The sequence below is a fragment of the Leptomonas pyrrhocoris genome (assembly GCF_001293395.1).
Source record: "Leptomonas pyrrhocoris isolate H10 chromosome Unknown, whole genome shotgun sequence".
Lineage (NCBI taxonomy): Eukaryota > Euglenozoa > Kinetoplastea > Trypanosomatida > Trypanosomatidae > Leptomonas > Leptomonas pyrrhocoris.
Window position 1 is genome coordinate 1030676 of NW_015438361.1, and position 26401 is coordinate 1057076.

Below are 26401 nucleotides of genomic sequence, written 5' to 3' on the forward strand. Positions count from 1 at the left end.
TATCATTCTCTTGAGGCTTGTCGATCGACAACGCCTCACCTCCGTTTGAGACGATCTCTTTCATGCTCCGTTCTCAAATACCCTTCTTCTTTCGGTTTTTCTGAATAAGCGCAGTGCTTTCATCAAACTGCCTGTTCTTCCCTCCTCCCTTACCGAAGTTCGCAACCCAGGTCGCCAGTTTCGTCCGAACGCACTGCACCACTACCGCTCATCACACACACGTACACACAGACGCTGCGCGATCATTTTCCTCTGTCGTCTTTCCAACTTCAGTGCCACGTGCCCACTTGTTACTGCAGACCCCGCACTCGTTGAACACAGCAGTACAAAAAGAAAGCACTGCACACCACGCTGCACACATGAACAAAGAGACCGCTTCGCATGCCCCGTCGTACCGCAACGACCAACGCGTTTTTGCGCCGCTCTCGGCCCAACACCCGGCCTCGGTGCGGCGTCGCGAGGTGCAGCGATTTCGCCGTGGCGACGGCACCCATGGGCGGCGCGCGTGGAACCCGTCGACGCACGACGAGCTGCACCCCTTTCCGCAGCCTGCGCTGCTGCACGCGACGACGTGCTACAACGGCGTGGATGTGGTGGAGACACACTTCCCGGAGACGGTGAAGGGCTCCGCTTTTTTGCGGGTGCCGGGGTCCGCGCAGCCGAGGCTGTGGACGCGCAACCGCACCCGTGCCGCGGCCTCGACACGTCACACCTACCGCTGCAGCGCGCTGGAAGCTCAGGAACCCACGCACAGCTACCTTGCCCGACTCATCGTGGAGGATGCCGACCCGGAAAAGAAGATGCTACGCGAAGGGTGGAGTGCGAGTACGTCGCTTCAAGGTTCGCGTGGAAATCGGTTTATCGCACCAGAGCCAGAGGACGACTCGCATCAGGCGGCGCATCGCGAGCTCAACGAAACGCTCAGTACGGCAGCCGTTGGCGGCTACATCACGCCGTACAACCGTGTGAAGCAGCTCAACGCGACACTCTCCGGACAACGAAGTCTTAAGCGGACTGCCGAGACGGAGTCACTCGACGCGCTTTACGATACGCGTGCTGGACCGGCGGTGTTTAAGATGAGCAATGCAGACGAGTGGTGGGACATGGACCCAGTCGCCGTGACGCGGGAGCTGACGGAGCGCGTGGAGGAGATGAAGGCGAACCCCTACTCCACGACATTTCGCAGCACAAAGTCGGTCTCTGACAAGAGCACTCTCTAACAGATGTAAATACGCTTGCCTTGGTTTTTTTTTGTACATTGGTTTGCTTTCCTTTGTTTCTCACGCGCAAGCACACATGCAAACCGAACGGTAGGTTCAACGACAATCATGTATGTTAGGTTGCACACACACCCCTCCCCTCTCGTTCTCCTTTTCCTTCTAGAGCGTGACTTGGTGTTTTCTGGGCGGAAATGCACTGCATTTCGCCTTGTTTTTGTGTTTGCGGATTTATTGTCGCAGCAGCGGAAGGCGGATGAGCTCGCCAAAGAGGAAAGGCGAAGATACCAATAAGAGTCGTCCACCGAGTAGTGAACGCGCTTTCCGTCATACAGTCAGGTGCGATTTTTCTGTGTGAAGCCGACACACCAGCACGGCCGGCCAGCAGCGCGAGGAATAGATCCATAGCGCGATGAGGAGTGCCACTGCTTCTTTTTTTCCCCTTTTGATCTCTCTGTTTTCATTAACGTACACAACAAAGAAAACAATGAAATGTCTGTGCTGAATATCGTGCGGCCTGACATTTGATTTTCGCTCAACGCATCCACCTCACAAAACACCGACACTTCTTGTCGTTCTGCCTTGCACCTCTTCCACGTTTCGTTTTCATTATCAGTCACTGCACGAACAGGGACTTTTGGCTGTCATCTTGGAAAACGGAAAGAAGTAGTGCCACGTCGCGGAATAAACGACAGCAGCAGCTTCTTCAATCACTGGCTCGACACGACGGCAATTTTGTTTCTGGGAAAAGGAAAACCAGTAGTCATTGGCCGCCTCTCCCCAAGATGAACCATGATGCGCAAAACGAACAGCTGCTGGAAGTAACGGCACGTAAAACAAAACGGCTGCTGCTTCTGCGCAGCGCGTCCGCGGTCAACGGCATCCGCAGCTTCAGTCGTGCTCTCGGGATTGCCGACGACTTGGGTGGCAAGCAGATCAACGAAGAAGAATTCAAACAGGCTCTTCACGACAACAACGTCTCTCTCGCGCAGCACGAAATTGTCAACGTCTTCACGGTGCTTGACCGCGCCGGCACGCACACCATCGACCCGACAGAGTTTATAGCCGCCATGTACACGGACATCAGCCCCCTTCGGCGAGTGTGGCTGCAGCGAGTGTGGAGGCTCTTTCTCAAGGATCCACAAAGCGGAGCGGCGGCGGTGGCGGAGATGCACAAGCTGTTTGTGCCCGAAGGCCACCCTTCCGTGCTACGTGGTGAGACGTCCGCAGACGCCATCCAGCAAGAATTTGAGGCCACCTTCAACAGCGAAACGAACCCCGATGGGCGAGTGAGCCGGCAGGAGTTTATGGAGTACTACGCCGGTGTGTCCGCCTCCTGCAACGATGACAGCTCCTTTGTAGCGCTTCTAAGAGGGGTCTGGACTCTTCCCGGGGTGTCGGACAGCTTCACCGCCTCTCTCGCCACTGGTGAGGCGCACTACCAAGGTACCTATCACACAGAGCAGACGCTCGAGCAGAAGACGGAGGTGGCGCGACGCGAGGAGATGCGCGCGGCCCTGCTGCACGTCATCAAAACGCAGCACACCCCCGCGGCGCTCAGCAGCGGCGTGGCCGCCCGTGCGATTTGTCTGTCTCTTGCCGAGATCGACACGACGAACAGCGGCTTTGTTAGCGAGGGCGACTTCATCGCGGCGCTGCGGCAGCATCGACTCTACGTGCGGGACACGGCGTTGTTGAGCTGCCTCGACACGAACGGCGATGGCTCGGTGGACATCTTTTACTACGAGACTCTCTTGCTGTCCACACTGCCACCGGTGCGGCTCATGTTGCTGGAGCGGCTCTGGGCACAGCGCTTTACCAAGAAGGACACTGCGTACTGCGTACCAGTGCAGGAGTTCCATCGACTGTTTCACGCCTCCAGCGCGATCGACAAGGATGACTTCCTCACCGCCTGGGATGTGCGGCGTGCGCGCGACGGCAAGGTTGCCTTTGAGGAGCTCTTGCAGTGGTACATCCCGCAGAGTGCGCTGGTGGAGGGCGACAAGGGGTTCGTGGAACTGCTTCACCGGCAATGGGGTGAGTATGAGTGAATTCGTTCTTGCTGTTGTTGTTGGGCATCTGAGAAGGGTGCTCGCGCCCCATCATTTTGCGACGAAGACTTGGGTGGTCTCTCTAAAGAATGAGTCGGCAAAGCCGCGGGTTTTGAAATTTTCTGAGATCTTTTGTTGTGTGTGTGTATGTGTGTGTGTCTACGCGTGCCATGGGGTCTTTTTGAAGTCATCGCTTCCAAGTGCAGACGATAATGAGGAATTGCGCTTCGTTGTCGCTCGGTTTGTGGAAGTTCTTTTCTTTTTGTTCTCTTTCCTGTACAATGTAAAATAGGCATTTTTGAGGTGGTTGTTGTCGCGTCAGGGTTGTGGAAACCCCCTTTTCTCCGTTTGGTTTTATCCGCGGAACAGCTTTATGCACGTTTCTAGGAGGCTTTCGTATGTATACGTTGCGAGGACGCCTTCCACGCGTAATAAGCACCCCTATACATATATATAATGAATGATTTCTTGACTTCGGTGATAGAATTCTCTTTGTGGGTCGCGAGGTAACGACAGTTTTTCTGTTACTATTACGAGTTGTGGCCATCGTCGGCTATGTAACGCGGTTGCTGCCAAGAGGGCTTCTTGTCTGCTTCACTGGTCCACACCTTCTGCGTGAAACAATAGCAAGACGAGATGCACGTAAGCAGGCATCTCTTTTTCTTTCTCCTTCGTCTTGTACTTTCGAACTACCTTCCTGTTTTACTTGGCCATGTCGTGCAAAACCTCACAGAAACACAGACAATCAACAGTTACCCATAAAAATTTGTATCTGTTGACGGCAGCATAGACCGCCTGAGGACCACATTGACGTATTCATAACAGCGGGAAAAGGTGCGGAGGCAGTTCTCGATTCCACTTTACTGTTCTCTTAGTCTTCGCTGTGATCCATCTGATAGCGCGCCTTCCTCCTTCTTTAGTCATGTCGCTCTTACATCTCCTTGTGGAGGGCATCACGCAGTCGCCGCACATGCCGATGAGCCTCTTCTCGTCATTTAGTCTGCTTCTCGTCGTCACGTTCGTCGTGCTTCCGCTGGTGACTGAAAGGAGCATTGCAACTTACCTTGTCTTCCAGCTGGCGTGGTGCCTGCTGCTGTGGGTGCGCTCCGTGCGGGTGGTGGGGTCGCAGTCTGCTCGCCGCGTCCTCGAAGACGACGCCCGTGCGGCGACGCTGACGTGGTTGGATATGCTGCGCTTTGCGGCGCTCGGGTGCGTGCTGAAGCGTTTTCTTTTGTTTGAGGTGGGTGAGCAGATGTGCGCCTTGTACTGCGGCGTCATCGCACTGCGCACGCTCGTGAAGCCCTTCGCTTATGTTGTGCTTCGCATGTACGGCGGTTCGGCCGTGGCGACACGGTTTACCGGCTTCGACCTGTCTGCCTTCTTCGAATCGATGTCGGTGAACCGTGCGTCGCACGCCACGAGTGGGCCAGCGTGGAGGCAGCACGTGTCGACAAATAAGAAGGCGACATCGGCGGCCACGCGCCTGTCAAGTCTCGCGCCGTCTGCGACAAGTACCGACACCAAGAACAATAATGACCGCTGCGTGGTGCTCGACGAGGGCCCGCATTTCAACCGCACTGCACGTGGCTGTCTGCTGAACGCGGAGGAATGAGTTTTAAGTAAGAAAAAGATGAGAAAGGAGAAGTGTAGAGGAGGACGACGTTGCTGCTGTGCTGCGTTTTCTCTTCGATTGTGTACAGCGCGCATTCCATTTCGACTTCTTCCCGTTTCTTTTTTTCTTTGTCCTCCCTGCTCTTGTGTGCTGCGCCAGTCAGTGACGAATCTGGTCGGGTTGCTGCCGGCAACGCTGAAAGGCTCCCCAGAAAGTTTCCCGTTAAGCCTGTCCAATTCCACAACGATTCTTTTTCTCGTGTGCGTCCAGGCAAGACTCCGCTGCTCGTCAGGTGAGCCGCAGAACGCGCAAGGAGAATGCCACACTATGCAAAAAAGGGTTAACATAATGTTTCAAGCGGATGACAGGGTGCGTCCTTTCTTTTGTGAGATACGACCTTGTGGCTTTGATCGAACCCTTCCGCGTCTTAGAAAAAGAATCATTCTCATCTTTTCCTCTTCCCTTCTCTTTCTCTCTCTCTCTCCACTTTGCTGTTCTTCAGCCTTCGACGATTTAAATTTCAAAAGAAAGCACCAATTTATTTTTTGCGATTGCTGTGGCGCCTCTATGATGTTCAGCCAAGAAGAGCAAGTATCTGCTGTGGACCAGCAGCGGCCAGAGGATGCTGACATCGAAGAGGACCGTGTTCGGCAAAGCGAGTATGTCAACATGAACGTCGTGGAACTCCATAAGATTCTCCGACGGTTCGATGCTGACGGCGTGCACGGCCCCGTCACGGCTGACGGCACCCCGCTGCCTGCCGCGTGTCTGCCACCAGAAACAGTCGACGCCCTTCTGAGCTACCTGACACTGCAAGAAGAGGATATCCAGCAGCTGTATGCACGTGCGCGTCTTTTAGATGAGCAGCGCACGCGTGACACAGATCGCGCGGAGGTGCTGACGGAGAAAACCGAGAAGCTGAAGAACGCCGTTGCGGCGATGTCGGCGAAGAGTTCCGCGGATATGCGTGAGTTCCACAATCATTTACAGCAAAGCGCGAGTGAGGCGAAGCAGCGCCAGCGTGAACTCGTAGACCTCACTCGCAAACGCGAGAAGCTAGAGCTCGAGGTGAAGCGAACACAGATGGAAGCAGATCGATTGCGCAAGATCGCAAAGCGGGTGAAATGAACGTACGCTGCTGGAACTTCATGAATCGCTCGTATGTGAACAAACACTTCCGCCCCCCCTCCCCCTTGATTTCACCACATCGTTGTCGAAATGGCCTTTTTTGTTTGTCTATAGATGCACGTTAGAGTTCGTTATTCCTCAATTTTTGCCGGGTTCTTTCGGATGGCCGTGATTTACGTCTGCTTCGCCGGTCTCAAGTGAAACAAATGACGCCGTCTTATTTTTCGTGTGTGCTGCTTTCAGGTCTCTGTTTTCCTGCGGCGAGCTCGCATTGTACAACTCAATGCTGCGTCGAGCTCGTACCCGTCGATTTCCTTACAAGTTGTGGGTTGGTGCTGCCGGTTCTTTCAACGAGGGCAGTCGTGACGGGGCATCTTGCCGATTCGACTCCTCCGCCTTTCTACGCTTCATTCGCTGCTTCAAGCTTCTATTGTTACCGTACGCCCCCCTCGTGTCCTCCCCTCTCCGTTTTTACAAGCCCGCAACTCACACGTCTCCTTCACCGCTAAAGCAACCACACCGAAGAAGTTGCCCAGCTGCGTGTGCTCTCTTCTTTGTTTTTTTTTTTCACTTTGGCTGAAACACAAACGAGGAACACGTCAATAAAGCACATACGCCCCCCAAAAGCAGACACCAGCATGGCCACCTCCACGTTGGATCAGCGCATAGCTTTCCGGGTTCAACAGCAGGACCCCGGCGCGCCGCAGCCGCGACAGCTCATCCTGCGATTCTACTCCCAAGACAGCTCCGTTGATCTCGTGGAGCGGCCGAGCGGGCGCCTTTTCTTGAAGCGCACGCGCACCGACGTCCCCGCCACCGCCTTTGCCGTCGGCGCCACCGTCATGCTCTTTGGGAAACCCACCATGATTCTCGCCTACGCCGACGAGGTGACGCGGCAGCTGCGCGAGCAACAGAGCGAACGCACCACTGTCCTCATCGCCGAGGAGGCCTTTTCGTCCCTCGGTCGCTACCTGTGTATGTTGACCGAGGAGTGCCGCTTCACAATTGTGGCGGTGGAGATGGTGTGGGTGCGGGAGGCGATGGCGAGCAGCGCGGACCTGCCTGCTCAGCTCGCCAACACGCGTGTCGTCGTCGTCAATTGCACTCGGGAGCAGGCGGTCGAGAAAGGCTTCGACTTCGTGGAGCGTGCGACCGGGACCTGCACCGCGAAGGATGCCGAGCAGGCGGCAACGTGGGGGAAGCTGACAGAGTTGGCGAAGGAAAAGCCACTCGCCCTGTTCAACGAACCGAACAGCTCTGTGGTGGTGCTGAAGCCTGCCTTAGTGAGCAGCGGCCTCGCTGGCAATGCGGTGCAGCAGCTGATCGATCTAGGACTGGAACTGACTGCTCTCACCACCACTACCATTAGCAGTGGTGCCGCCCACGAATTCTTAGCGCCCTACCGCGGCGTGCTGCCAAACGTGGAGGGCACGGTGAACAGCTTTATTGGCACGGCGTGGGTGCTGCAGCTGGTGTCGCTGGTGGAGGGCGTGAACGTCGTGGAGACCGTGCGCGCCGCGTGCGGTCCGTACGACACCGTCATCGCGAAGAAACTATTCCCCAAATCGATCCGTGCACGGTATGGCGTGAGTGAAACGAACAACGCGGTGCACTGCTGCGACTTGCAAGGTGAAGGGCCCCTCTACGCGAACTTCTTTTTCCAATAGGGGAGGTGCTGTGTGCGCGTTGAGGTATCCTTGCTGTGGGTCCGTCATTGCGATGTAGAGTAACTTGATAGCACGCCGATTTATTTATTTTTTGAAGTACATGTGTTTGCCACTGTGTTGCCATTATCTGAGTCTTCTATGTACCATCATTGAGCGCTTTTCTGAATAACAATTAAAAAGGAAAAACAGTCTTCGAAGTAAAATGCGTGCGGAGCGAAGAACACGTGTGTCCTTGTTGAACGGGAAGCGTGCCGCAACACCGCTGGCTCTCAAAGGAGTTCACAGGAACACCAGCGGCGTAAGTTGCACGCAAAGAGGCAAAACGCGAACTCTGGTAAACTCATTCTTTAACAAGTATTTTCGTTCAACCCTTCGTTTTTTCGCCGGCTACTTCTCGTGCATTTTGTTTTTGCTGCACCTCGTACGCATCCGCTTCCTAGTTCCGCCTACGCGCTAACTGGTGGGTGCTTCACGCACTTACGCGTGTGCGTGTTTGCGTCTGTGCGAGGGAACAGTTCTTTTCAGCTGCCCGCTTTTGCAAAGGAAAAAGGCTGCACACGTATCGACTTCTTTAGCGGCTGTAGAAGTGAAGAACTGGTTTTCTTCATTGACGGCCAACGAAGTATGTATATACACTGACTGAAGTTTTTTTTTTAAAGGAAGCTGAACGCATGAATCTAGAGATTCGCGCCCAGTTCTCGCTCACGCGCTTCACCGCGGGCGACGCGTTGCATTTTATCATGACGAATGGCGGGAAGAGGCGAGACGAGAAGGAAGCCAGCGCTGACCCCTCGCTGCCTGGGCTCGCCAAGGTTGTGGAGTTGCAGGAGAGGCGTCACGACTACGAAAAGGTGCATCAGTTCGGCTTCTACGACCCCCTCTGCGCCGGACACCGCGTGGAGACGGAGTCGCACGAGCAGGTCTGTGTACACTCGCAGACCGCCTGTGCCCTCGCCAAGAACGCAGTGAACGCTGCGCTGCGGCATCGAATTGAAATTCGCGTGACGCGCTACGGAGAGGCGCTCTTTCAACTCGCCAACACATCGGAGAACGAAGAAGTGGAGGAGGGGAGCACCGCCATAGGGAGCGACTCCGCTGCAGGCTCGCCGAACCTGACGAGTGACTGTTTAGGAGACGGCATCGGTGCCAAAGACGGCGACGCCGCTGAGACGGATGAAGACGACGATGACCTGGAGACCTATCTGCTGCGACTGCCAGGCTTTGGGACTGAGACGGCTACGGCGTGGCTGCAGCGCCGCTACCTGCGCTGCTGTGAACTGATGAACGTGCGGCCAAGTGTGGTCGTGTCGCACCGGCTATCGCAGTGTGTGCACCCCTGCCGCGGCGGCACCGTCGGGTCATTCTTTGCGGCGCAGAAGGCCACCTCCCCGCTCTCACCGCTGCCGGAGCGGCTGCTGCTCTCCAACACGAAGGCGGCGCGCTGCTGGATGACGTTTCCCGAGATGCTGGTGCTGCTGCGGGTGGAGTGCGCGATCCCGTACGAGTTGAACCTCGACCTGCACGGCTGCGGCGATATTGGAAAGCAGGTGCGCCACTTTGTGGCGGCGCTTGGTGTGCTGGAAGGCTGCCGGTACACGGTCGTGGCGCTCAATCTCTCGAACACCGGCTTGACCGATCGTGAGGCGCGCGTGCTTTGCTTCTTCTGCCACGCACACCTGCGCCGCCTGAAAGTGCTGGACATCAGCAACAATCGTGGGGTGACGGAAAAGATGGCGCTGAGGCTGAAAAAAATGGCGGCGTCGTTGCCGCTGCTGAGTCGGCTCTCGGTACACGGCACGTCATTGAGCGCAGGAACAGTGCGTGTGATTGACCGCCTGTTGAGCCGCAAGATTCTGTGAACGAGCGAGTGGCGGGTGAATATGAAAAACGCGCGACCTTTTTTCTTTTGTATGTACATCGCCTGAGCGATTGCTCTAGACCATTTGCTGTTTCTTTGGGCTTTATGCATTAACGCTCTTTTATATATACATGTACCCGGGCCGTTCAGTTTTAGCATTATTATTGTTGCGTGTAGAATTTCTATTATACCATGACCTCTTTTCCCTTTTCTGTGTTATATCGTCCTCATTCTTTTTTTTTTCTTTAGCACCAGCTACTGTTTGGCTCAACGGTACGAGCGTACCGTCTTCTTCTCTTTCTATTTCTGACGTTGTAGCTGTTATGCTTCACCTCAGCATCACCTTTTCTCTAGCAGTGACAGGTGTGTTGCGTCGCTTCCTTTCTGGCTTACTTTGCTTCAACTGTCATGCGAAACGTTGCATGAACCCCATCTACAGCGGAAAAGGAACACAGAACGGTACTCAACCAAAACGGCGACGATGAACTTAACGCGGCGCATTACTTTTGCAGAACGGTTTCTGAAGTCTCTCGAAGTCAAGTTTCTTTCCTCTCTTCACCCCCTTGGAAGGCAGGAAAAAAAAACTTTTAAGAAGTCGTTCAGCGAACTCTAGGTGAATGGATAAAGCTCACATTCCCGCCCAGTGATCCTTTTTTTGATTTGAACTGAACTTCCAAAACAAAAAATCATCTCCTTTTCCACTCTTTCGTGCTCGCTTACCATGTGAGTAAACGTTTGTTGTGACGGTGCTCGATCCGGCTAGAGGAATCTGTGCGCTGCTAACCCACTCATTGAACCCTCAGAACACAAAAAAGGTGAAGGCGAGAATAGACGAAGTGAAGTGGATGCCGTCCGCGGATGACTCCACCTCACAAATCAGTTCCGCTATCTAGACTCGCACAATAACAAAAAAAAACCTGCAATAGAAGATGTACCACAACGTTTCGCGCGGTGCCTCACCGTCCGCCACGACTCCGCGTGCCAGCAAAATTGACTTGGAGAATCTCGAAGAGCTTCAAGATGCGTGGTGCAAGAGGTACGAGATGTTGCGCGACCCACCGCCACCACCGCAGCTCAACTCACCGCGATCTCTCCGGGCGTGTGCGATGGCCAACATCCACCCGCAGCACACGCTGCAAAAGCTGTCGCTGAAGCAGCATCTTTTTCGTGTCCTCGGCAACGCCAGCATGCTTGGCGCACTGCCGAAGCAGTCCACGACGGAGTACCGGGTGCTCATGCAGTCTGCCCTGCGCAGCTTTCAGGAGGCCGCGGTCGGACTCGGTACCTCGCAGGAGAAGCTCGCCGCGTACATCGCCTTCATCAAGCAGGAGGAGCTTCGGGGCTCTCACCTTGCCTCGTTGCGCCAGCTGCGTCGTCAGCTCGTGACGGAGGAAGTCTTTGAAGACCACCAACAGCACCACAACCATCACAGCCGCCGTGCGTCGCGAGAGGCTGAGGTGTCGATGCGCAGCAGCATCTCGGCCTCCCAGCGAGGGAGCAGCCCACCCGGCTCGACTGGCATCCGCAACGTGCTGTGGTCGTCGAAGGTGGAAGAGGGCGCGCGCAGTCGATGCGACTCCGTCCACTCACCGCCCGAGTCGAACGTGAATATGTCCACGAGGCAGCTCGACTCTTTCGTGTCGGCGGAGCTGAGCGAGTCTTCGAGCAGCAGAGCCCCTCCGGTCTCTCAGCGTCGTGTGGGGGCTGCAGAGACCTCCCTCGCCGACTTCACGCCGGCCGTGGGTCCTTCCGGGAAGCTCCCGTACACCCCGCGTGATGTCACCTCGCTCAACAGCAGCTACTTCGGCAACCGCAGCATTCAGAGCACCGTCAGCAACCCGTGTGGGGCGCCGTTGCCGTTGAGCGCGGCTAACAATTCCGCGCTGTCTCCCGTGCCGAAGCGACCGGTGCTGGCGCAGAGGCGCCAACCGCAATCGCACACGCCTCACCCTCTCGCGACGCAAAACTCCCACAGCGCCCTTTTTGAGGTCGGCGGTGATGTAGATCGTGAGATGTCGATTGGCACCTCTCCCCACGACCGCCTCGCCATCGAACCGGGGCCGACGCAGGATCTCAGTACTGTTTCACTGAACAGCAATCAGCTGGATACGTTGCCAACCCCAACGGATGCGAAGGACTCTGTAGCGCCGCGGTCTGGGGCGTCCGTTCCGACGACATGCGCCGTCGCGGGGGACTCCGCCACACACCCTGTAACGCTGTTTCATGAAGGAGACGGCCGTCCGCGCGTTCGTGGGCGGGGGAGCGACGCGCAGCACGTGCACTCACCGGAACAGCTCGCCCCCAACGCGTTGCCGTTGTCGGTCAACAACCTGGGCCCCCAGAACCCCCCGCTACCGGACAGAAAAGGAAAAGAGCGTGTGACGGCTTGTGGGCCCCAAATCGCGGACACGTCGTTGACGCTCTCCGACGTAGCACCGGCTGGGTCGACTGCCTCGACTCCCTCCTTTCTTTTCCCTCCTCCAGTTATTACGCAGGCGGAGCAAGGCGACGGCTTTGTGTACTACTGCGCCAACCCAACGCGCACCGTGACGAAGTTCTACGGCGGCGCTCGCTTCCCGATAGCCGAGACGGTGCGACTGTAGCGCTGGTGCGACGGAAACGCAAAGCACAAACGTACCCGTATAGACTTAAACCGTAGATGCGTTGGGTACGCAATAGATACGATGATGCGGAGGCGGTGATGTTCCCCCTTCGTTATTTCTGATCGCTGTGGCGCTGCATGAAAAATAATAATACGGGCAAGCAGGAATGAAACGGAAGACAACAACAACAAGAAAGAAACTGTCTCTCTCTCTTATTGCTCGACGCTACCGGGCGGATCACGTCGAGCAATTTCTTGCACGCGCTGTTCTTCTTTGCGACCGGCAACAGGAGCTGTCACATCTCATTTCTGCGGTGAATACAACAGTTGTGTTGTTCCGAAGGAAGACTGCAGCGTTGTGTTGTACCACTTGTGATTGCACCTCTAGCGGCACTGTCCAATACGAAAGCGCGACTTGCCGTGGACGTCAATTTGGCTTGTTCCACAACTGCGTCTTTCTTCTGTTATGTCTTCTCCGCCCTGTTTCTCTCTAAGGGCAATCCGTTGCTTTCTTGTGTCAACGGTATGTCCTCCTATTCAGCCACGCTGTCGTCTCCTCTCTCTTCTTCTTCTGCTTCTGATCGATGTACTCACTCCGCTACTGAGTTGTGTGTACGAGATACAAGGAAAACGCTCGTTGCAAACTGCCAGAGCAACGGCACAGCAGAGCGCGTTGCTTTCAAGTATTACTGAACCTTTTTTGTTGTTGTTCTGCGTGTGTGTTGTTGTAGTTGCTGCCTTACGTGCACGCGCGTACAGCTGCGTCTCTCGCCTTTATTAGAAGTATTCTTCTCAACATTCATACACACATATATATATATATATATATTTATAGACCCACAGGGGATCAATACATACACAAAGAAGACAATGAGTGTACACGCTGCTATTGGCGACAAGGACGTGTTGCAGCGTCGCACCACCACCAATGCGAAGTATAACGGCGTGCAGGCCGTTGTCGAGTCTGGTGTGACGGCGCAGGTTGCGCAGTACATGAAGGAAAGCAAAATTAAAACGAAGCAGCAGCCGGGCGAGCTCTTCAAGCGAACTCGCACCGATGCTGTGGCAAGCTACTTGCGTGGTCAAGAGCCGAAGGTAGCCTTGGAGGACGGAGGCTTTGCGCATCCGATGGACGAGTACGGCGGTGCAGAGAGCGGTGAGGGCAAACAGACCATCGACTACCTGCTGCTGGACTGCCGGGATCTCGAGCACTACGAGGCGTGCCACATCAAAACAGCACTGCATTACCCCAAAATCAAGCTGCACCACGCCACCAGCCCTTTTCTGCCTGAGATGTACGTCTTCAGGAACAAGGAGAATAAACGGATTGTTCTGTACGATTTAGAGGAGGAGGCCGTGGTGCCGATCGCAAATGTGATGTTCCAGAAGGGGGTGGACAACGTGTCCATCATCGCTGGTGGATTACGTGAGTTCGCGCAGGACTACGCGGCGATGTTGACGGGGCCCTGCCCGGTGCCCATCGTGCCGCGGGACGTGCGGATGAAGCGCCGCGCAGATGAGGCGACGCTGGCACGCAGCGAAGCCCGTAGCACCATGTCACACAAGCCGAAGGCGCTGTCGAGCAGTCTGGCAAGACCGACGCGGAAGAGCACCTTCTGACACTGTATTTGGGCAACGACGAGGCACTGCTTCCGCAATGTCAGCCGCCACCTTACGACACGATACTTTTCTCAACGGCGGTCGTGTTTCCCATGGGAAAGCTAGCACGAGCGTCAATCTTCTCGTCTTTCACCCACGTCATCGCCGAGCGGTGAGCATCGAGGTGCGGCACCGAATGTCAATACTTTTTACTTTTGCAACAACGGCGTCAACCCAACGAGGCGTAACTGACACTTTTATGCCTGCTGAGACTTCGTCTTTCGTGCATTTCGCTGGTGCTGCTGTGGCGGTTTGGTTGGCGTATTTTTTTCCTTTTCGCTGCTTGCGCGCATAAACCGTTGAAAGGAGAGACAAAAGCGAAGGCGACTACTGCGTCGCTTCGCTGTTTGCGAACACACCAGAGGCATTTGTTGCCCTATTTTTTTTTTGTTGCGTTTTCTGCTGTGCCAATGGCCTGCACCGTCGCGCATAAAATCATAGACGATCGCATGGGAGTTCGCTGCGCTTACGTACGAACATCCAAGACGCGGCAGTGAGTTACCTGTGGAAACTCTAAGCTCGCTCTGTACTGTCATCGATTCACCTTGCTAATGAACCTTATCACACGTAACTTGGCTTCACATATATATATAATGAGACAAGAAAGGGTACTGTGTTAAAACCATCTCCTCTCCTCACTTCTCTCTCCGCCTCCTTTTATTTTGTTAGTGTTGCTGTTCGTGTTGTTCGCCACCGCGTACTCCCACACACCACGCTTCATTCTTCACATCGCAAAAAATCAACAACCATTATCGCTCACCTTCCCTCCCACTGCCTGTACGGGATTCAGTCGTTGACAGAACAGTCGTCGTGGAAGAACGCGAACACGAAAGCGTCAAGAGCGTACGTGAACGAACAACGCAAAACGAAGTGACGGGGAAAAGAGCGAGTCTTTCCTCCCGTTTTTTTTTTGGTCTTCCTGTTCCGCCTTCCTCCTTTACCTGTTCCACGTCTCGCTCGCTTTGTTTTCTTTCTTTCTCCCTCTCTGTCTCTCTTTCCGTTAACGCATTCACTATTTTTGCGGTTGTTGTTTTCTGCTGTAGCTCTTCAGGCTCTGGTGATGCAGCAACTTCGTTGATCAAGTTGGACTACGTTGGATTCTTTCACAGTGGGTTGCTGGAGTCTTTTGTTTCTTACGTTCTCCTCCTTTACTTTTTTCCCCTCGCTGCGGACGCACCTCGTATCCTACTCTTTCTGCGGTATTTTTTTCTCATTTTTTTTTAAAGGTCTCTGTTGTATACGTAGAGAAAGGGTCTTCTTAGTGTTGTGGCGGTTCTTGGTAGTTTACTTGTCTCTGTTGCGTTGCGCTAGTTGCGTCCTTTTCTCATCGCTGGCTTCCATACACAACGGCATCGCAGTTCCTTTGAGTGCTCGTCCTTCAATTACAATAATTTAAAGGTACAAAGACCGTAAAAAGTTAAAAAGAAGGTTCTGGCATTTTACAAGCGTAGAATACATCTGCCTTTTCGTTACTGACCACGCTACCGTGTTGAAGAGGTCATTTCAGGAAACAAAAGAAATACAGGTTGCTGACCCAAGTGTGTGTAATCAAGCGGTGACATCGCAGGCACCACGGAAGACGCTCAACACCGCTTCTTTTCACCATCGTCTACGTGATCCGCTCGCCTGTATGCAGGTGGACATCGGCAACAATAAAATTTGCCACAACTTCAGCAGCATCGTCGCCAGCGCTGAAATTCGCGATCTCAACGAGCGCGTCCAGCACGAACACGCACAAGAAGGCGGTGGCACCAGGACCCTAACGGCGCCACAGCGACGCGTCGATCCCAACGCGGGTGTACCCCCGGCAAGCGTCGAACCGGTGTCTCGCTCCGCGCGCAGAAATTCTCTCAACCTCATTCGCTCCTCGGCCGGCTCGCGCCACTCGCAACAGCGGCAGAAAGGGCGCCGTCATTCGCACGCGGTGCCGAGCAACACGCCGCACAGCCACTCGGCTGCCTCGCCGTCGCCGGACGAGGCCGTCCTCGTGTCACCGCCGCCCATCAACGCGGCTCCTCTGCCTTCCACAGAGGCAAATCTCGCACGAGCGGGCGTTAGCTCCCCAACGCCTCCCATGGCTGCCGTAGCCTCCCCCGCGCCCCGGCAAGGCGGGAACTGGAGTGATGCCGCGCGCAACGGCGAGAGCGGTGGCGCCAACGGTGCCGCACGTGGGAACAGCAATGCGAACAATAAAAACGTCGGCGATGGCAGCCGACGCGCAGACGAGGTCGCTGCCGGCTCGCATGACAACAACGGCAGCGGCAACCAGGACAAGCCGGTGCCACCGGCGGGGCCGAAGCTGGCGCAGACCAAAATCCAGCTCGGTATGCGGCTGCGCCGCTGGGTCATCATCAACCGCATCGGCGCCGGCTCGTTTGGCGAGACCTTTACCGCGATAGAGGTGGACGGCCCGATTCCGGAGGAGGACACGCTGGCCGTGACTCTAGAAAACTTAGCTCTGTTGGACCACCTCCCGCCGCCAGAGGAGCGCCACGAGGTGTGCATCAAAGTAGAACAAGAAAACAAGAATGTCCTGCGATTAGAGGCGCTGGCGCTGAAGAAGGTGCAGCCGTGTCCGCAGATCGTCCGCTATCTCGGGAGTGGGTGCTTGAGCGGGATGAATTACCTCGTGATGGAGAAGTTAGGACCGAATTTGGCCGAACTGCGCCGCCGCAGTCAACACGGCACCTTCAACATCTACACGACGCTGAAGGCAGGCATTTCGTGCCTCACCGCCATTCGCGGCGTGCACGATCTTGGGCTGGTGCACCGCGACATTAAACCGTCGAATTTCGTGACGGGCCTGCCCAACACACCAGAGCACACGACGTGCTATCTGATCGACTTCGGTCTCGCCCGCCGCTTTCGGCGCTCCAACGGCGAAATTCGACTTCCGCGCGACAATGCCGGCTTTCGTGGGACGAGCCGATACGCCTCCGTGGCCTCCCACCATCACCAGGAGCTCGGCCGCGTCGACGATCTGTGGAGTTTGCTTTTTATGCTCGTCGAGTTCGCCACCGGCACGCTGCCGTGGCGCAAGTACAAGGACAAGGACGACATTGGGCGCTGCAAGGAGGAGTCCATCACCCCGCATCTGGTCCGCAACCTGCCCCGTGAGTTCCAGCCCTTCTTAGCCCACCTGCAGACCCTTCGCTACGAGGATGAACCGGACTATGATTTGCTGATTACGCTGATGCACCGCGCGCTTGAGCGACGCGGCTACCCACCCAACAAGCCGGTGGAGTGGGAGATGGACCCGTCCATGGTGGACTCCGGCATGGACATGGACGGTCACGAGGTGGCGCCGCGTCGAGAGGCGGAGAAGGCACCTCAGCCGAATGCGGCGGCGCCGCCCGTAGTAGCCTCGTCCCCGCCACGCCAGCAACAGCAACAGCAGGCGGTGGCGAACGTCAACTCGGCCCACGACGCGGCAGGGAACAGCGGCAACATGTCCCCTGCGTATCGCGCAGCTGCCGCGCTACAGCAATCGAATCTCTCCGACACCGGCGCAAGGAAGGCGCAGCTGCTCCGCACCCCCCTCTCACCTAGTGGCCTGCAGTCCAATAGTGCGACAGGCGCCAACAACCGTAGCACCCCGCCCGCGGTGGACCTGATTCACGTGCCGGGCGACCATAACATTAACGGGTCGCCGCAACACCAAAACAGTGGCATGCTGCGCATGAGCGACGTCGACGTGGTCGGCGCTGGTGGCGGGGCGAGCACCCGTCCAGAAGCCTCCATAGCGCCTCCTTTTGCGACTCGTCAGCCAGGCACCTTCGAGGAACCCGGCGCTCCCTCGGGCTTCCTGGCCGAAGGAAGCGACACACCCGCGGCGCGCGACAGCTCCGACGATTTCGATCCGCACGAGTTCTCGTCGCGTGATCAACCCACGCCGGCGAATGGCAATCGCAGCGACTACGGCCGCTCTGGCCGCCCCGGCCGGCCGGGTAGCGCATCAGCCGTGGCGACACCCACACCGGCCATCCCGCCGTCCAGCTCCGCCGTGGAGCCGAGCAACTCCATGCGTGCGAAGGAGGCGCCCGACTGGCGGAACAACGGACAGCCGGTGCGCCGGCACGGCGACGGCGACGCCGTGAGGAGGGAGAATGATGCGATAGACAAGGTGGGCAACGCCCCGCTGCAGCGGCCGATGGGTGGCCCTGCAGTAGATCTGGATGCGCCGAACAACGACAACGCTGAGGCGCAGCAAGGCCCGAATACGAAGAAGCCCTCCAAGGATAAGAAGAAGTCGAACTGCGATTGTACGGTGATGTAGTGACCTGCAGTGCGGCGAAGATAGACCGGGAAGCAGGATGAATGCTGAGAGCAAATAAAAATTCCGCATCTCTCATACCACTCACTTCTACTCCAAATAACCTTCCCTTTTTTTCCGACGTAAGTGAAGACGACCTTTGCCCACGTGAATCTGAAATGGGGACCAGGAATTATAAGAAGAGGAAGGGAGCGGCTGATTTGTCTTCTTCTTTCTTGCGGGCTTTCAGCATAACGCGTGTGTAAAAGCAGGATAGAACTTAGTTGAAAGCGCTGATGCCAGCCGTGGAAAAAAAAATCGCATTTGCTTTTTGTTCGTCTCGTTGGGGTAAGTATGGATTATTATTATTATTAATGTTCCCAAGACGCAAAAGAACGTAGATGTTCATTCTCAAAAAGATTTTCACTTTGTGTGTGTGAGTGTGTTTCTAGGTTCTTGTTAAACGCTTTTTGTTTGTTGTTGGATTCGTATTTCCTTTCTTAACTGTATGCCAGGCAAGCAATATATAATAAAACAGATAATGGCTTCCTGTTGTCTTGTGGTGCTAACTGATCTTTTTCCCTCTTCTTTGCATTTGGGGTGATCGTCTGATCTACATGTGCGCGTCTCGTCGTTTTCTCGTTGGATGCCTTTCCGCTGAAACTTCAGTATTTGTTTTCTTGTTTTTGTAGATCCGTGTACCATTTCTATCCTCGCTCGATTACCACCTCTCTCTCTCCCCTCTTGTTTTTTTTTTTGTGGCTTCAGTTTTGTTTGTACTGAGTTCGTTGCCTTCTGTTTTTCTCTTTGTTTTCGTTCTTTTGCTTCCCTCTCGCAATTGTGGTGTTGAAGCCTTTTTTGGTTGCGATTTCTTCCTGTGTTCGTGTTTGTGTACGTTTTTTTTTGTTGTTGTTTTTGAATGTTTCAACGCGTTGCTTTTTGCACGTTTCGTTGATTCTCTCGTCTTTAGTATATATGTCTTTCTCTCAGCTTCCATCTAGACTCGAAACGAAGATGACCAAAACAACAAGAGGAAAACTCAAAATGTGTTTGGCGAAATGGACACGTTGCTTTTGGTATCGCTCAAAGCAGTGTGTGGAGTGTGGCTTCCAGAACAGTGTTGCTTTTGGGGGGAAGATCTCCTTCTCGATTGTTTACAACGTCGGTTGAGCTTACCTCTTTTTTTTTTCTTTGCAAAGGGCCGAAGCGTTGCTTCGGTTCACATCGGGCTCGGAGGGAAAAGAGAGGTGTCGCGGTGGAGGTCCACCAGCGGGGTGTCTTGCGTTCTTCAGTGCAAGGCATTTTTTGACATCTTGAATCACGCGCTCGCGGGTACTTTGGGCTGTCTACTTCTAGTTGAGACGGCGGGCCTTCAACTTTCCTCGTGCTCTTTCATTTTCTCGATCTTCTCCTTCCTCTCTCATTTTCTGTGCGTGTGTGTGTGTTTTAGTACACTTTGACACGAACAGTTGTGGTGAACTACGCTGTCTTTTTTAGTTTTGGTAGAGCTCTACCAACTGATATATACATATACATATATATGCAGTATATACGGAAAAGGGTTTTTCCTTTTCTGCCCTTGTTAGGTCCGGTTCTGTGAAGACCGAATACGTTGGTTTGGATTGTCTTTGCTGCGGCATGCATAATTGTATCGTTCACGTCATTTCTTTTCTTCCTCTTTTTTGCCTCTGTTGAAACTAAACAACAGCGAAACCCGACTCGTAACTATGTCGGGTGCTGGTGTCGACGATCTAATTGGCGAGCTGTTCCCTGATAAGGCCAAGAAGAAGAATCCGGTGCACAAGGCCTCAGGTGCCCCACCTCCACCGCATCGCCGGCAATCGGAGTGGGACGACGACAGCGACAATGAAAGCGGTGTGCCAACCAATGCGCACGTGAGTGGTGGTGTTGGCGTCGCTCGCTCGTCTTTGCGTGTTGCTAACTCTCCCATCTCTTCATCTGCCACGGCTGCCCACCCCACCACCACCACCTCCGCCACCACGACGGCTGCAGTTCGTCATTCTGTCGGACACGCCTTTGACGACGATACCAGTGAGGATGAGGGGGATGCGAATGTCAAGAGAAACTCAACAGCGGTAGACGGCCATGGTGCTGCCTCCAGCCCCATTCGTAACTCTTCCGGGGTCCCCCAACCCGACGCCCCCACCCTCCGTGGTGGTGTGAGCAGCCCGGTAATACACCCCGTTCCGTTTCCTTCGCTGTCCGACTCCGACGGCGCCTTCTCGTGTGCGCCGCGTTGCTACCTCACCAACCGCGGTGCCGCTTTATGCGGGGCCGCCACCCACCCAACTCTCCAGCAACTACGCGCACTTGCCACAAACGAACTCGCCATTGCGGCCTCCACCCGTGCGCAGGCCATGGTGAAGAAGGGCGCCTTCCACGCGGTGGTGTCGAAGCTCGGCAACGGCTGCCTCGACCACCACGGCGACTGCACCAACGACGGCGGCTGCCCGCACATTCTGTGCCACAGGTGCAACTACATGGTGGTGCGTCTGCAGGGCGCGGAGTGGGAGGACGCCCACGGCAGGGTGAATCTGTACCTGACGCTGCGCAACTTCTACCCCGACTGGTGCCGGCTGGCGAACGCGACGCCGGTCGGAGTCGAGGACGGGCAACGGTCGGGCCAATACGTGTTGAAGGTGAATCCGGCGACCGCGGCGTACTGCTGTCAGTGCTCGTGGGTGACGATGAAGAGCGCCAAGGCGGTGATTGAGACGAAGCTGACGGATGCCTTTTTGGTGAAGTCAGAGTCGGATGGAAGCCACCCTTTTGCGACGGAGATGCCGCTGGTGCACGGTGAGAAGCGTCGCCCGCCTTTGTGGGTGTGCCATGGACACCCCCAGTAGGCCGGTTTTAAGAAAAGCGCGAAGGGAACAGGTCTAACGCAAAACAAGATAAAATGTGAAGAGGATCTGCGCTTCGATGTTGGCGTATTTGCAAAATGCCGCTTGTGACTGCTGCTGCTAACACGCCTTGTGACGCTGAGTGGGAGCCAAGTAGGTGACTCGGTGAACGACAGAGTAGATGTGTGTTTTTCCCTGCGTGCGTGTGTGTATATATGCTTAGCATCGCGCCGCCTATTACATCCTTTGTTTTCATTGTGCTATTCGCGCTGTTCACGGTTGTGTGCACATCCTCACCGAGCCTGCCCCAAGCAAAAAGCTTCAGAGGTGCGTGCGCTTCTTTCCTCTTCTTTTTTTTTTCTCTGGCGTGAGGGATGCGACATCTTTGACAAAAAATTGAGTCGTTAGTGGTAGAGGGCAGCCAGGGCACCGCCGCTTCCAGTGTGAGAATTGTCATGTGCTCCTCTTTTTATGTTGACAGCTTCAATACCAAAAGAAAACTAAACCAAACCAGTAAACTAAAACACGCGGAGGTGGTGCTTCGTGACGGTGTGTTTTGCAGTTATTCTACCGGGCAGCGGGGATTCGCCTGATTGCTTGTTTGAGCTCTCTATTGATACTCCACACACACGCACACACACATCGAAAACGAGAGTAATCTTCGGTTGATGCGCAGCATCCATCACGACTTCCAACGGATTTTCACTCCACACGTCCTTTTTTGATTTTTGGTCTCCTCTGTTTCTTACTCTCCCTCGCCATTAACGTGTTTTTTGCCTCATCACGATGGCACCGCCGCGGACCACAGCACATCATTTTTTAAAGTCGCTGTTGCCCCTGACACATCCCGCTTCCATGCCGATTAAAAAGAAGTCCGCCAGAGGCTCCAGCAAGTCCGCCAAGGAGGAGCTGCCAGTCCCGGAGACGCTGAAGAATGGACCGTGTGTCACCTACATTGGCGGGTGGTCGTCCTACGAAACGATCGAGTCAGTCAGCGCGGTGAGCGCGCAGGTGACGGCCGCCCACACCGAGCCAGACGGTGCCATCGCCCCTCTCCCCCGTACCAACATTTTTCTGCTTCCCACCAGCACCGCCGACGCCGCAGCCGCCATGAGTGTGGAGGAGGCAAAGCAACCCGTCACGGTCGTCGTGGTGGATCATATGAACATTGAGGGGGTGTCGCGGCAGCAGTGCGGACAAGCGCACGGTGCGACGAAGACGTGGGCTGCGCCCGCAGCGACTTCTTACGACGACGAAGCCTCCGGGGCTGCAGCTGCAGAGCAAGGGGAGACGGTCTCGCCGGTGGAGCCGGTCAACCCTTACGAGGATGCCCTGCACGACACTCGCTACGTGCAGACCGTCGCGGTCGGGGCAACGTACGCCGCCAGGGATGTTGTCGTGTCGGGCAGCTGCTCCATTGAGGGGATGCCCCCAAAGATTGTCGTGCCGCCGCAGCTGCCCTCGAAGCCGAACCTGGACGCCGTCACCCTCGACGAGCAGCCGGAGACCGCCGTGAAGGACGCCCGGTCGAAGAAGCCGAGCAGCGCTGCGAAGCGGTCGAAGAAGGGCAAGACGAAGCTGACCCCGGAGCAGGTGGAGGAGCTAGAGCGCAAGAAGGCCGCGATTGAGGCGGAGTATCTGCAGCAGACAGAACAGGCGATGCAACGCGCACAGGAGCAGGCGGATTACCTAATGACCTTCGCCCACCCCGATCGTTGGGCCCGCGTCGTCTTCCGCCACATCACCTTTGCCGGACCTGTGGTGGTGCGCCGCGCCCACGTCACCTTTCAGAACTGCTGTTTCGCCTCTGCCGCGGTGGACCGCCCGCAACTGGTGGTGAGTCAGTACTGCAGGGTGGAGTGCACCAAGTGCACGTTTGAGGCGCCGCAGCGGTGCGGGTTGTACACCCTCCCTAGCTCGCAGGTCACGGTCCGTAAGTGCCTCTTCACGGGCGCACGGCAGGAGGTGTGGTGGACTGCTGATATCCCCGCGTTGGCACTGCAGACAGCAGGCGCTTCTGCCGACCTCAGCAGCGATGAAGCTGGCGCGGAGGCTGGCCTTGACGACGATGCCTTGGACCCGGACAGCGCCAACACCACGCACAACAAGAGGGAGGCCGGCGGGCTTTATGCACCCATCGTCTTGGCAGGAGACCTCAAAGACGCAGTCCACGGTGCCTGTCAGCAACGAAGTGGCGCCGTGGGGATCCAGACGGACAGCGCCAAGCTGCAGGCGCTGTCCTGCGGCTTTGTGGCCCTTGGCGTCGGTGTGTATGTCCGCGGCAACTACTCCGTCTACATGTCCCACCGGGAAGCTGCAACCAAGTCGGCTCAGCAGCTGTCCGCCGAGGCGTGCGACACGGTGCTCGATGGAAACGCTTTTCATCACTTCACGAGCACGGCAGTCTTGTTGGATAAGTCGGCACGGCTGGTCGGGCTGCGACGCAACTTTGTGGAGGCGTGTGCGTACTACGGGCTGGACTGCCAGAGCGGGTCCAAGTCGGTGCTGGTGCGAAACAACCATTTCACTACAGATGCCGTGGTGCGCATCCGCGAGGGCGCAAATATAGCTTTCCTCCACAACGACTTTCAGAGCATTCCTATCAACGACAACGTGTATGAGAATCCCTGTTTGCAGCCCGTGTACTAAGCGAAACCGGGTTTTGAGGGTGCGCCGGGAGACGAATCACCGCTGCCTGTCTGTGCAAAGCAGGTGGCTTCTCGCTCTCTCTCCTCTGTGTTATCTTTGCGTACCGACAAAAGAGAAAAGAAAAAGAACAATTTCTTTGATGTAAAATTTTTGAAGGTTCGCTCGGTCTTTTCTTTTTCTGGTGTTTGCATTTTGCGGGCTGTGGGCGTTTATGTTCCTCGTCGCTTCGCCGTCGTCTCCTCTCCGCGACGCATTTTCGCGTGTCTTCGATGTAATCATAGCAGGTGGGAAAACATGAACAACTAAAAAAATGTACTACACAGAAAACGAAGAGTTTCTTCGCGCCCGTTTTCCATGTCAACGGTGTCAAGGATACCTCCGCCCCTCAGGGTGCTGTGGCGGCGGGTGGCACCAACCGAGGCCCACACGAAGAATCCCCATCAGAGATTCCAGCTGCCTTCAGTCGTATTTGTAATGATGAATGCGGGAGAAAACGCTGTTTCGGCTTCGTGCTGGTGGACAACACAACGCGAGTGCCTCTCTTTTCTGAGTTCATTTCTCCCACCGTGTAGTAAGTGTTGAGTAGTGGACGTTCCTTTCCTTTGTCTTTCCTGTTTTCCTTGACTCCTTATCCAACTTCACAGTCTTGTAGTCCTGCGGCATACACACACGCCCCGTACACATCGAGTGAGTTATTAGTTCGACTTTTAATTTTTTCTCCTTTTTGCTTGGGCTGTTGCTGGCTGTGTCGCTCACGGTGTTTGTCGTTTGTATTTTTTTTTCTGTCTGATCGCTGGGACGTGGTCACCTTATCTTGTCCTCAAGTCTCCTATCATCTTTTCTTTTGTGGTCGTTTCTTTGCACGTTCGGGTTCTTTTTTTTCCTTCTTGTTTCTAGTTGCCATCAACATGCCCACGGATCACAAGCCAAAGATTATTGTTGCCGCCGTCGTCTCGGCTGCGGCGGTCACCGTCTCCGTCTTCTACGTACTGCACAAAAGCGGCTACACCAAGAAACTCGGCATGGTGGGCCACCGATGGGGCGTTGCGCTGAAGAAGCGCATGTCATCTTCCGCCGAGGAGGGCGGCAGCACCGCCAATGGTGGGGCGTCGGCTGGCAGCGGCATCCGCCCGGTCTCGAATATCCCCAAGAAAGGCTACACACGTGAGCAGCTTGAGCAGTACGATGGCGTGAAGAACGAGCGCATTCTGATGAGCGTCAAGATGAAAGTCTACGAGGTGGCACCGCACTTCTACGGTCCTGGCCAGCACTATCACATCTTCGCCGGCACGGAGGCGTCCCGTGCGCTCGCCAAGGCGGACCTCACCGGGAAATACCTGAACCAGTACTGGGTGAACTGCACGGAGGAGGAGTTGGAGGTGTTGGAGGAGTACGTGGAGAAGTTCAACTTGAAGTACCCGGTGGTGGGCTGGTACGTCCCTGACGAGGCGTTCTACAAGGTCACCGAGTAACTAATAAAAAGAAGTAAAGAGAGAAGAGAGAAGAGAGAAGAGAGGGTAAAGATAAGAGACCTCATCTTACCCGCAGGGCTCTACTTCCCTCTGCGTACGGACGAGGTGGTGTACCCGCCTGCTCTTTGTGCCTTTCTCTTCTTTTTCTTTTCTTTTGTGTGCTTGTGTTTGTGTGGGGGCGCGGATGGTCTCATGCTAGCGGAACGCGAGATCCGATCCCCCATCCGCACTTCACCGCGCTCGTGGTGCTTACTCGTACACCAAAAAACTCATGCAACTTGCTTCTTCCTGTTTCACGACCACAGCACTGATACAGCAGACATATATATAAAATAACAGTTAACTCTTTTTCTTGCTCTCTGTGTGTGTGGTATAGTCGAAGTGCGGCGCACATAAGTGACTCTTGTTGCTTGTTTCAGATAACCGAACATATTCTTCTTGGCGACCTTGGGGAAAGCAATACGGAGGGAATCGCATGCGATACGGCAGCATTCAGGATTTCGGTTTTTTGTCGCGGTGCTTTCAAACTATCGAACGAAGGCGGAAAGACGATGTGGAGTTCACCGCAGCAATAGAAACGGAGGGGAGGAGGATGTTCTGCGCTTCTTTGTGAGCGAAGACTCCGTTCTCCGTTTTGTTTCTTCCATCTTTTCTTTTCATTTATTTATGGCTGAGCGTCACACAAAGCCTACTGTTTCCTTTTCTGCAGCGCACTGTGGCACTCTTTCTCTTGTGTTTTATTTTTCGATCTTTCTTGTTTGGTGTTGATCTCAGCTACTTCCGTGTGGTTTGCGGGCGTCTCTCGCTATTTCAACTTTTTTTTTTCTTGTTGGTGCTGACGTGGTTGTTGTTGATGTGTGGTTCCGTCTGCCGTGCTTTCACATGGAAGCGGTTCATTAGTGGAGTCCTGTTGTTTCTTTGTTTTTATCCTCTCTGCACAACGCTGTTATCTTTCGTTTTCTTTTCGCCGTTCTCTTACTCATGCATCAACGAACGGGTGAGGGAAATAAACAAATAAAAAAGAGCGGTTGCATCGCGCTGCGGGGTTTGCCGTGCTTTCTGCGCGTACTCTCTCTCCCTCTTTCTTTCTGTCTTTTGGATGTCAGGGCTCTTCTGGCGTGTCCCGCTCGCCGCCCCCCCCCCCCCACGGGAATGAAATGACTGAATGACCGACGCCGGTTGCTTCTCTCTCTCGTTATGTGCAATGCTTTGAAAGAGCTAGGTGCGCTTGTCGAGGGCGGGTGGTCTCCCTTTGGGTGACTTCGCACTGCTCAAATGATAAGGAGGCATCGGTTGTTCTTTTCTGCTTTGCTTCCACTCGTCTCGTATTTTCTCTCACGCCTTTTTTCTTTCTTTCTTTCGTTGTCACT

General features: G+C 55.1%; 12 protein-coding genes across 18 annotated transcripts; all 12 read left to right on the top strand.

Annotated features, from left to right (window-relative positions):
• Positions 1-107: 107 nt before the first annotated feature.
• Positions 108-1220, top strand: ABB37_03455 (putative mitochondrial hypothetical protein; the record flags this gene model as incomplete). Of its 4 annotated transcripts, none has more annotated exons than XM_015800804.1 (1): positions 108-1220. In XM_015800804.1, exon 1 carries the CDS (start codon positions 360-362, stop codon positions 1218-1220), a length of 861 nt encoding a protein of 286 aa, XP_015660811.1. In that variant the 5' UTR covers positions 108-359. The 4 variants fall into 4 exon arrangements, with proteins under 4 accessions (XP_015660811.1, XP_015660812.1, XP_015660813.1 ...); XM_015800805.1 differs by having other exon boundaries at positions 113-1220; XM_015800806.1 differs by having other exon boundaries at positions 157-1220.
• A 476-nt stretch (positions 1221-1696) lies between these two features.
• Positions 1697-3268, top strand: ABB37_03456 (hypothetical protein; the record flags this gene model as incomplete). The annotated part of the gene is made up of 1 exon (XM_015800808.1): positions 1697-3268. Exon 1 carries the CDS (start codon positions 2003-2005, stop codon positions 3266-3268), a length of 1266 nt encoding a protein of 421 aa, XP_015660815.1. The 5' UTR covers positions 1697-2002.
• Positions 3269-3999: 731 nt separating this feature from the next.
• ABB37_03457 (hypothetical protein) lies at positions 4000-4880 on the top strand (the record flags this gene model as incomplete). The annotated part of the gene is made up of 1 exon (XM_015800809.1): positions 4000-4880. The coding sequence occupies exon 1, from the start codon at positions 4191-4193 to the stop codon at positions 4878-4880; it is 690 nt and encodes a 229-aa protein (XP_015660816.1). The 5' UTR covers positions 4000-4190.
• Positions 4881-5380: 500 nt separating this feature from the next.
• On the top strand, positions 5381-6008 carry ABB37_03458 (hypothetical protein; the record flags this gene model as incomplete). Its single annotated transcript, XM_015800810.1, has 1 exon — positions 5381-6008. The coding sequence occupies exon 1, from the start codon at positions 5448-5450 to the stop codon at positions 6006-6008; it is 561 nt and encodes a 186-aa protein (XP_015660817.1). The 5' UTR covers positions 5381-5447.
• A 476-nt stretch (positions 6009-6484) lies between these two features.
• Positions 6485-7675, top strand: ABB37_03459 (hypothetical protein; the record flags this gene model as incomplete). Of its 2 annotated transcripts, none has more annotated exons than XM_015800811.1 (1): positions 6485-7675. In XM_015800811.1, the coding sequence occupies exon 1, from the start codon at positions 6647-6649 to the stop codon at positions 7673-7675; it is 1029 nt and encodes a 342-aa protein (XP_015660818.1). In that variant the 5' UTR covers positions 6485-6646. The 2 variants fall into 2 exon arrangements, with proteins under 2 accessions (XP_015660818.1, XP_015660819.1); XM_015800812.1 differs by having other exon boundaries at positions 6518-7675.
• A 438-nt stretch (positions 7676-8113) lies between these two features.
• Positions 8114-9534, top strand: ABB37_03460 (hypothetical protein; the record flags this gene model as incomplete). The annotated part of the gene is made up of 1 exon (XM_015800813.1): positions 8114-9534. Exon 1 carries the CDS (start codon positions 8347-8349, stop codon positions 9532-9534), a length of 1188 nt encoding a protein of 395 aa, XP_015660820.1. The 5' UTR covers positions 8114-8346.
• Positions 9535-10294: 760 nt separating this feature from the next.
• ABB37_03461 (hypothetical protein) lies at positions 10295-12136 on the top strand (the record flags this gene model as incomplete). 2 transcript variants are annotated; one of them, XM_015800814.1, is made up of 1 exon in its annotated part: positions 10295-12136. In XM_015800814.1, the coding sequence occupies exon 1, from the start codon at positions 10463-10465 to the stop codon at positions 12134-12136; it is 1674 nt and encodes a 557-aa protein (XP_015660821.1). In that variant the 5' UTR covers positions 10295-10462. The 2 variants fall into 2 exon arrangements, with proteins under 2 accessions (XP_015660821.1, XP_015660822.1); XM_015800815.1 differs by having other exon boundaries at positions 10335-12136.
• Positions 12137-12759: 623 nt separating this feature from the next.
• On the top strand, positions 12760-13755 carry ABB37_03462 (hypothetical protein; the record flags this gene model as incomplete). The annotated part of the gene is made up of 1 exon (XM_015800816.1): positions 12760-13755. The coding sequence occupies exon 1, from the start codon at positions 13006-13008 to the stop codon at positions 13753-13755; it is 750 nt and encodes a 249-aa protein (XP_015660823.1). The 5' UTR covers positions 12760-13005.
• Positions 13756-14582: 827 nt separating this feature from the next.
• ABB37_03463 (putative protein kinase) lies at positions 14583-18070 on the top strand (the record flags this gene model as incomplete). The annotated part of the gene is made up of 1 exon (XM_015800817.1): positions 14583-18070. The coding sequence occupies exon 1, from the start codon at positions 15425-15427 to the stop codon at positions 18068-18070; it is 2646 nt and encodes an 881-aa protein (XP_015660824.1). The 5' UTR covers positions 14583-15424.
• A 1703-nt stretch (positions 18071-19773) lies between these two features.
• Positions 19774-20913, top strand: ABB37_03464 (hypothetical protein; the record flags this gene model as incomplete). Its single annotated transcript, XM_015800818.1, has 1 exon — positions 19774-20913. One exon carries the CDS (start codon positions 19774-19776, stop codon positions 20911-20913), a length of 1140 nt encoding a protein of 379 aa, XP_015660825.1.
• An 803-nt stretch (positions 20914-21716) lies between these two features.
• ABB37_03465 (hypothetical protein) lies at positions 21717-23559 on the top strand (the record flags this gene model as incomplete). Of its 2 annotated transcripts, none has more annotated exons than XM_015800819.1 (1): positions 21717-23559. In XM_015800819.1, the coding sequence occupies exon 1, from the start codon at positions 21766-21768 to the stop codon at positions 23557-23559; it is 1794 nt and encodes a 597-aa protein (XP_015660826.1). In that variant the 5' UTR covers positions 21717-21765. The 2 variants fall into 2 exon arrangements, with proteins under 2 accessions (XP_015660826.1, XP_015660827.1); XM_015800820.1 differs by having other exon boundaries at positions 21734-23559.
• A 642-nt stretch (positions 23560-24201) lies between these two features.
• ABB37_03466 (putative mitochondrial hypothetical protein) lies at positions 24202-25031 on the top strand (the record flags this gene model as incomplete). Its single annotated transcript, XM_015800821.1, has 1 exon — positions 24202-25031. Exon 1 carries the CDS (start codon positions 24468-24470, stop codon positions 25029-25031), a length of 564 nt encoding a protein of 187 aa, XP_015660828.1. The 5' UTR covers positions 24202-24467.
• Between the last annotated feature and the right edge of the window lie 1370 nt (positions 25032-26401).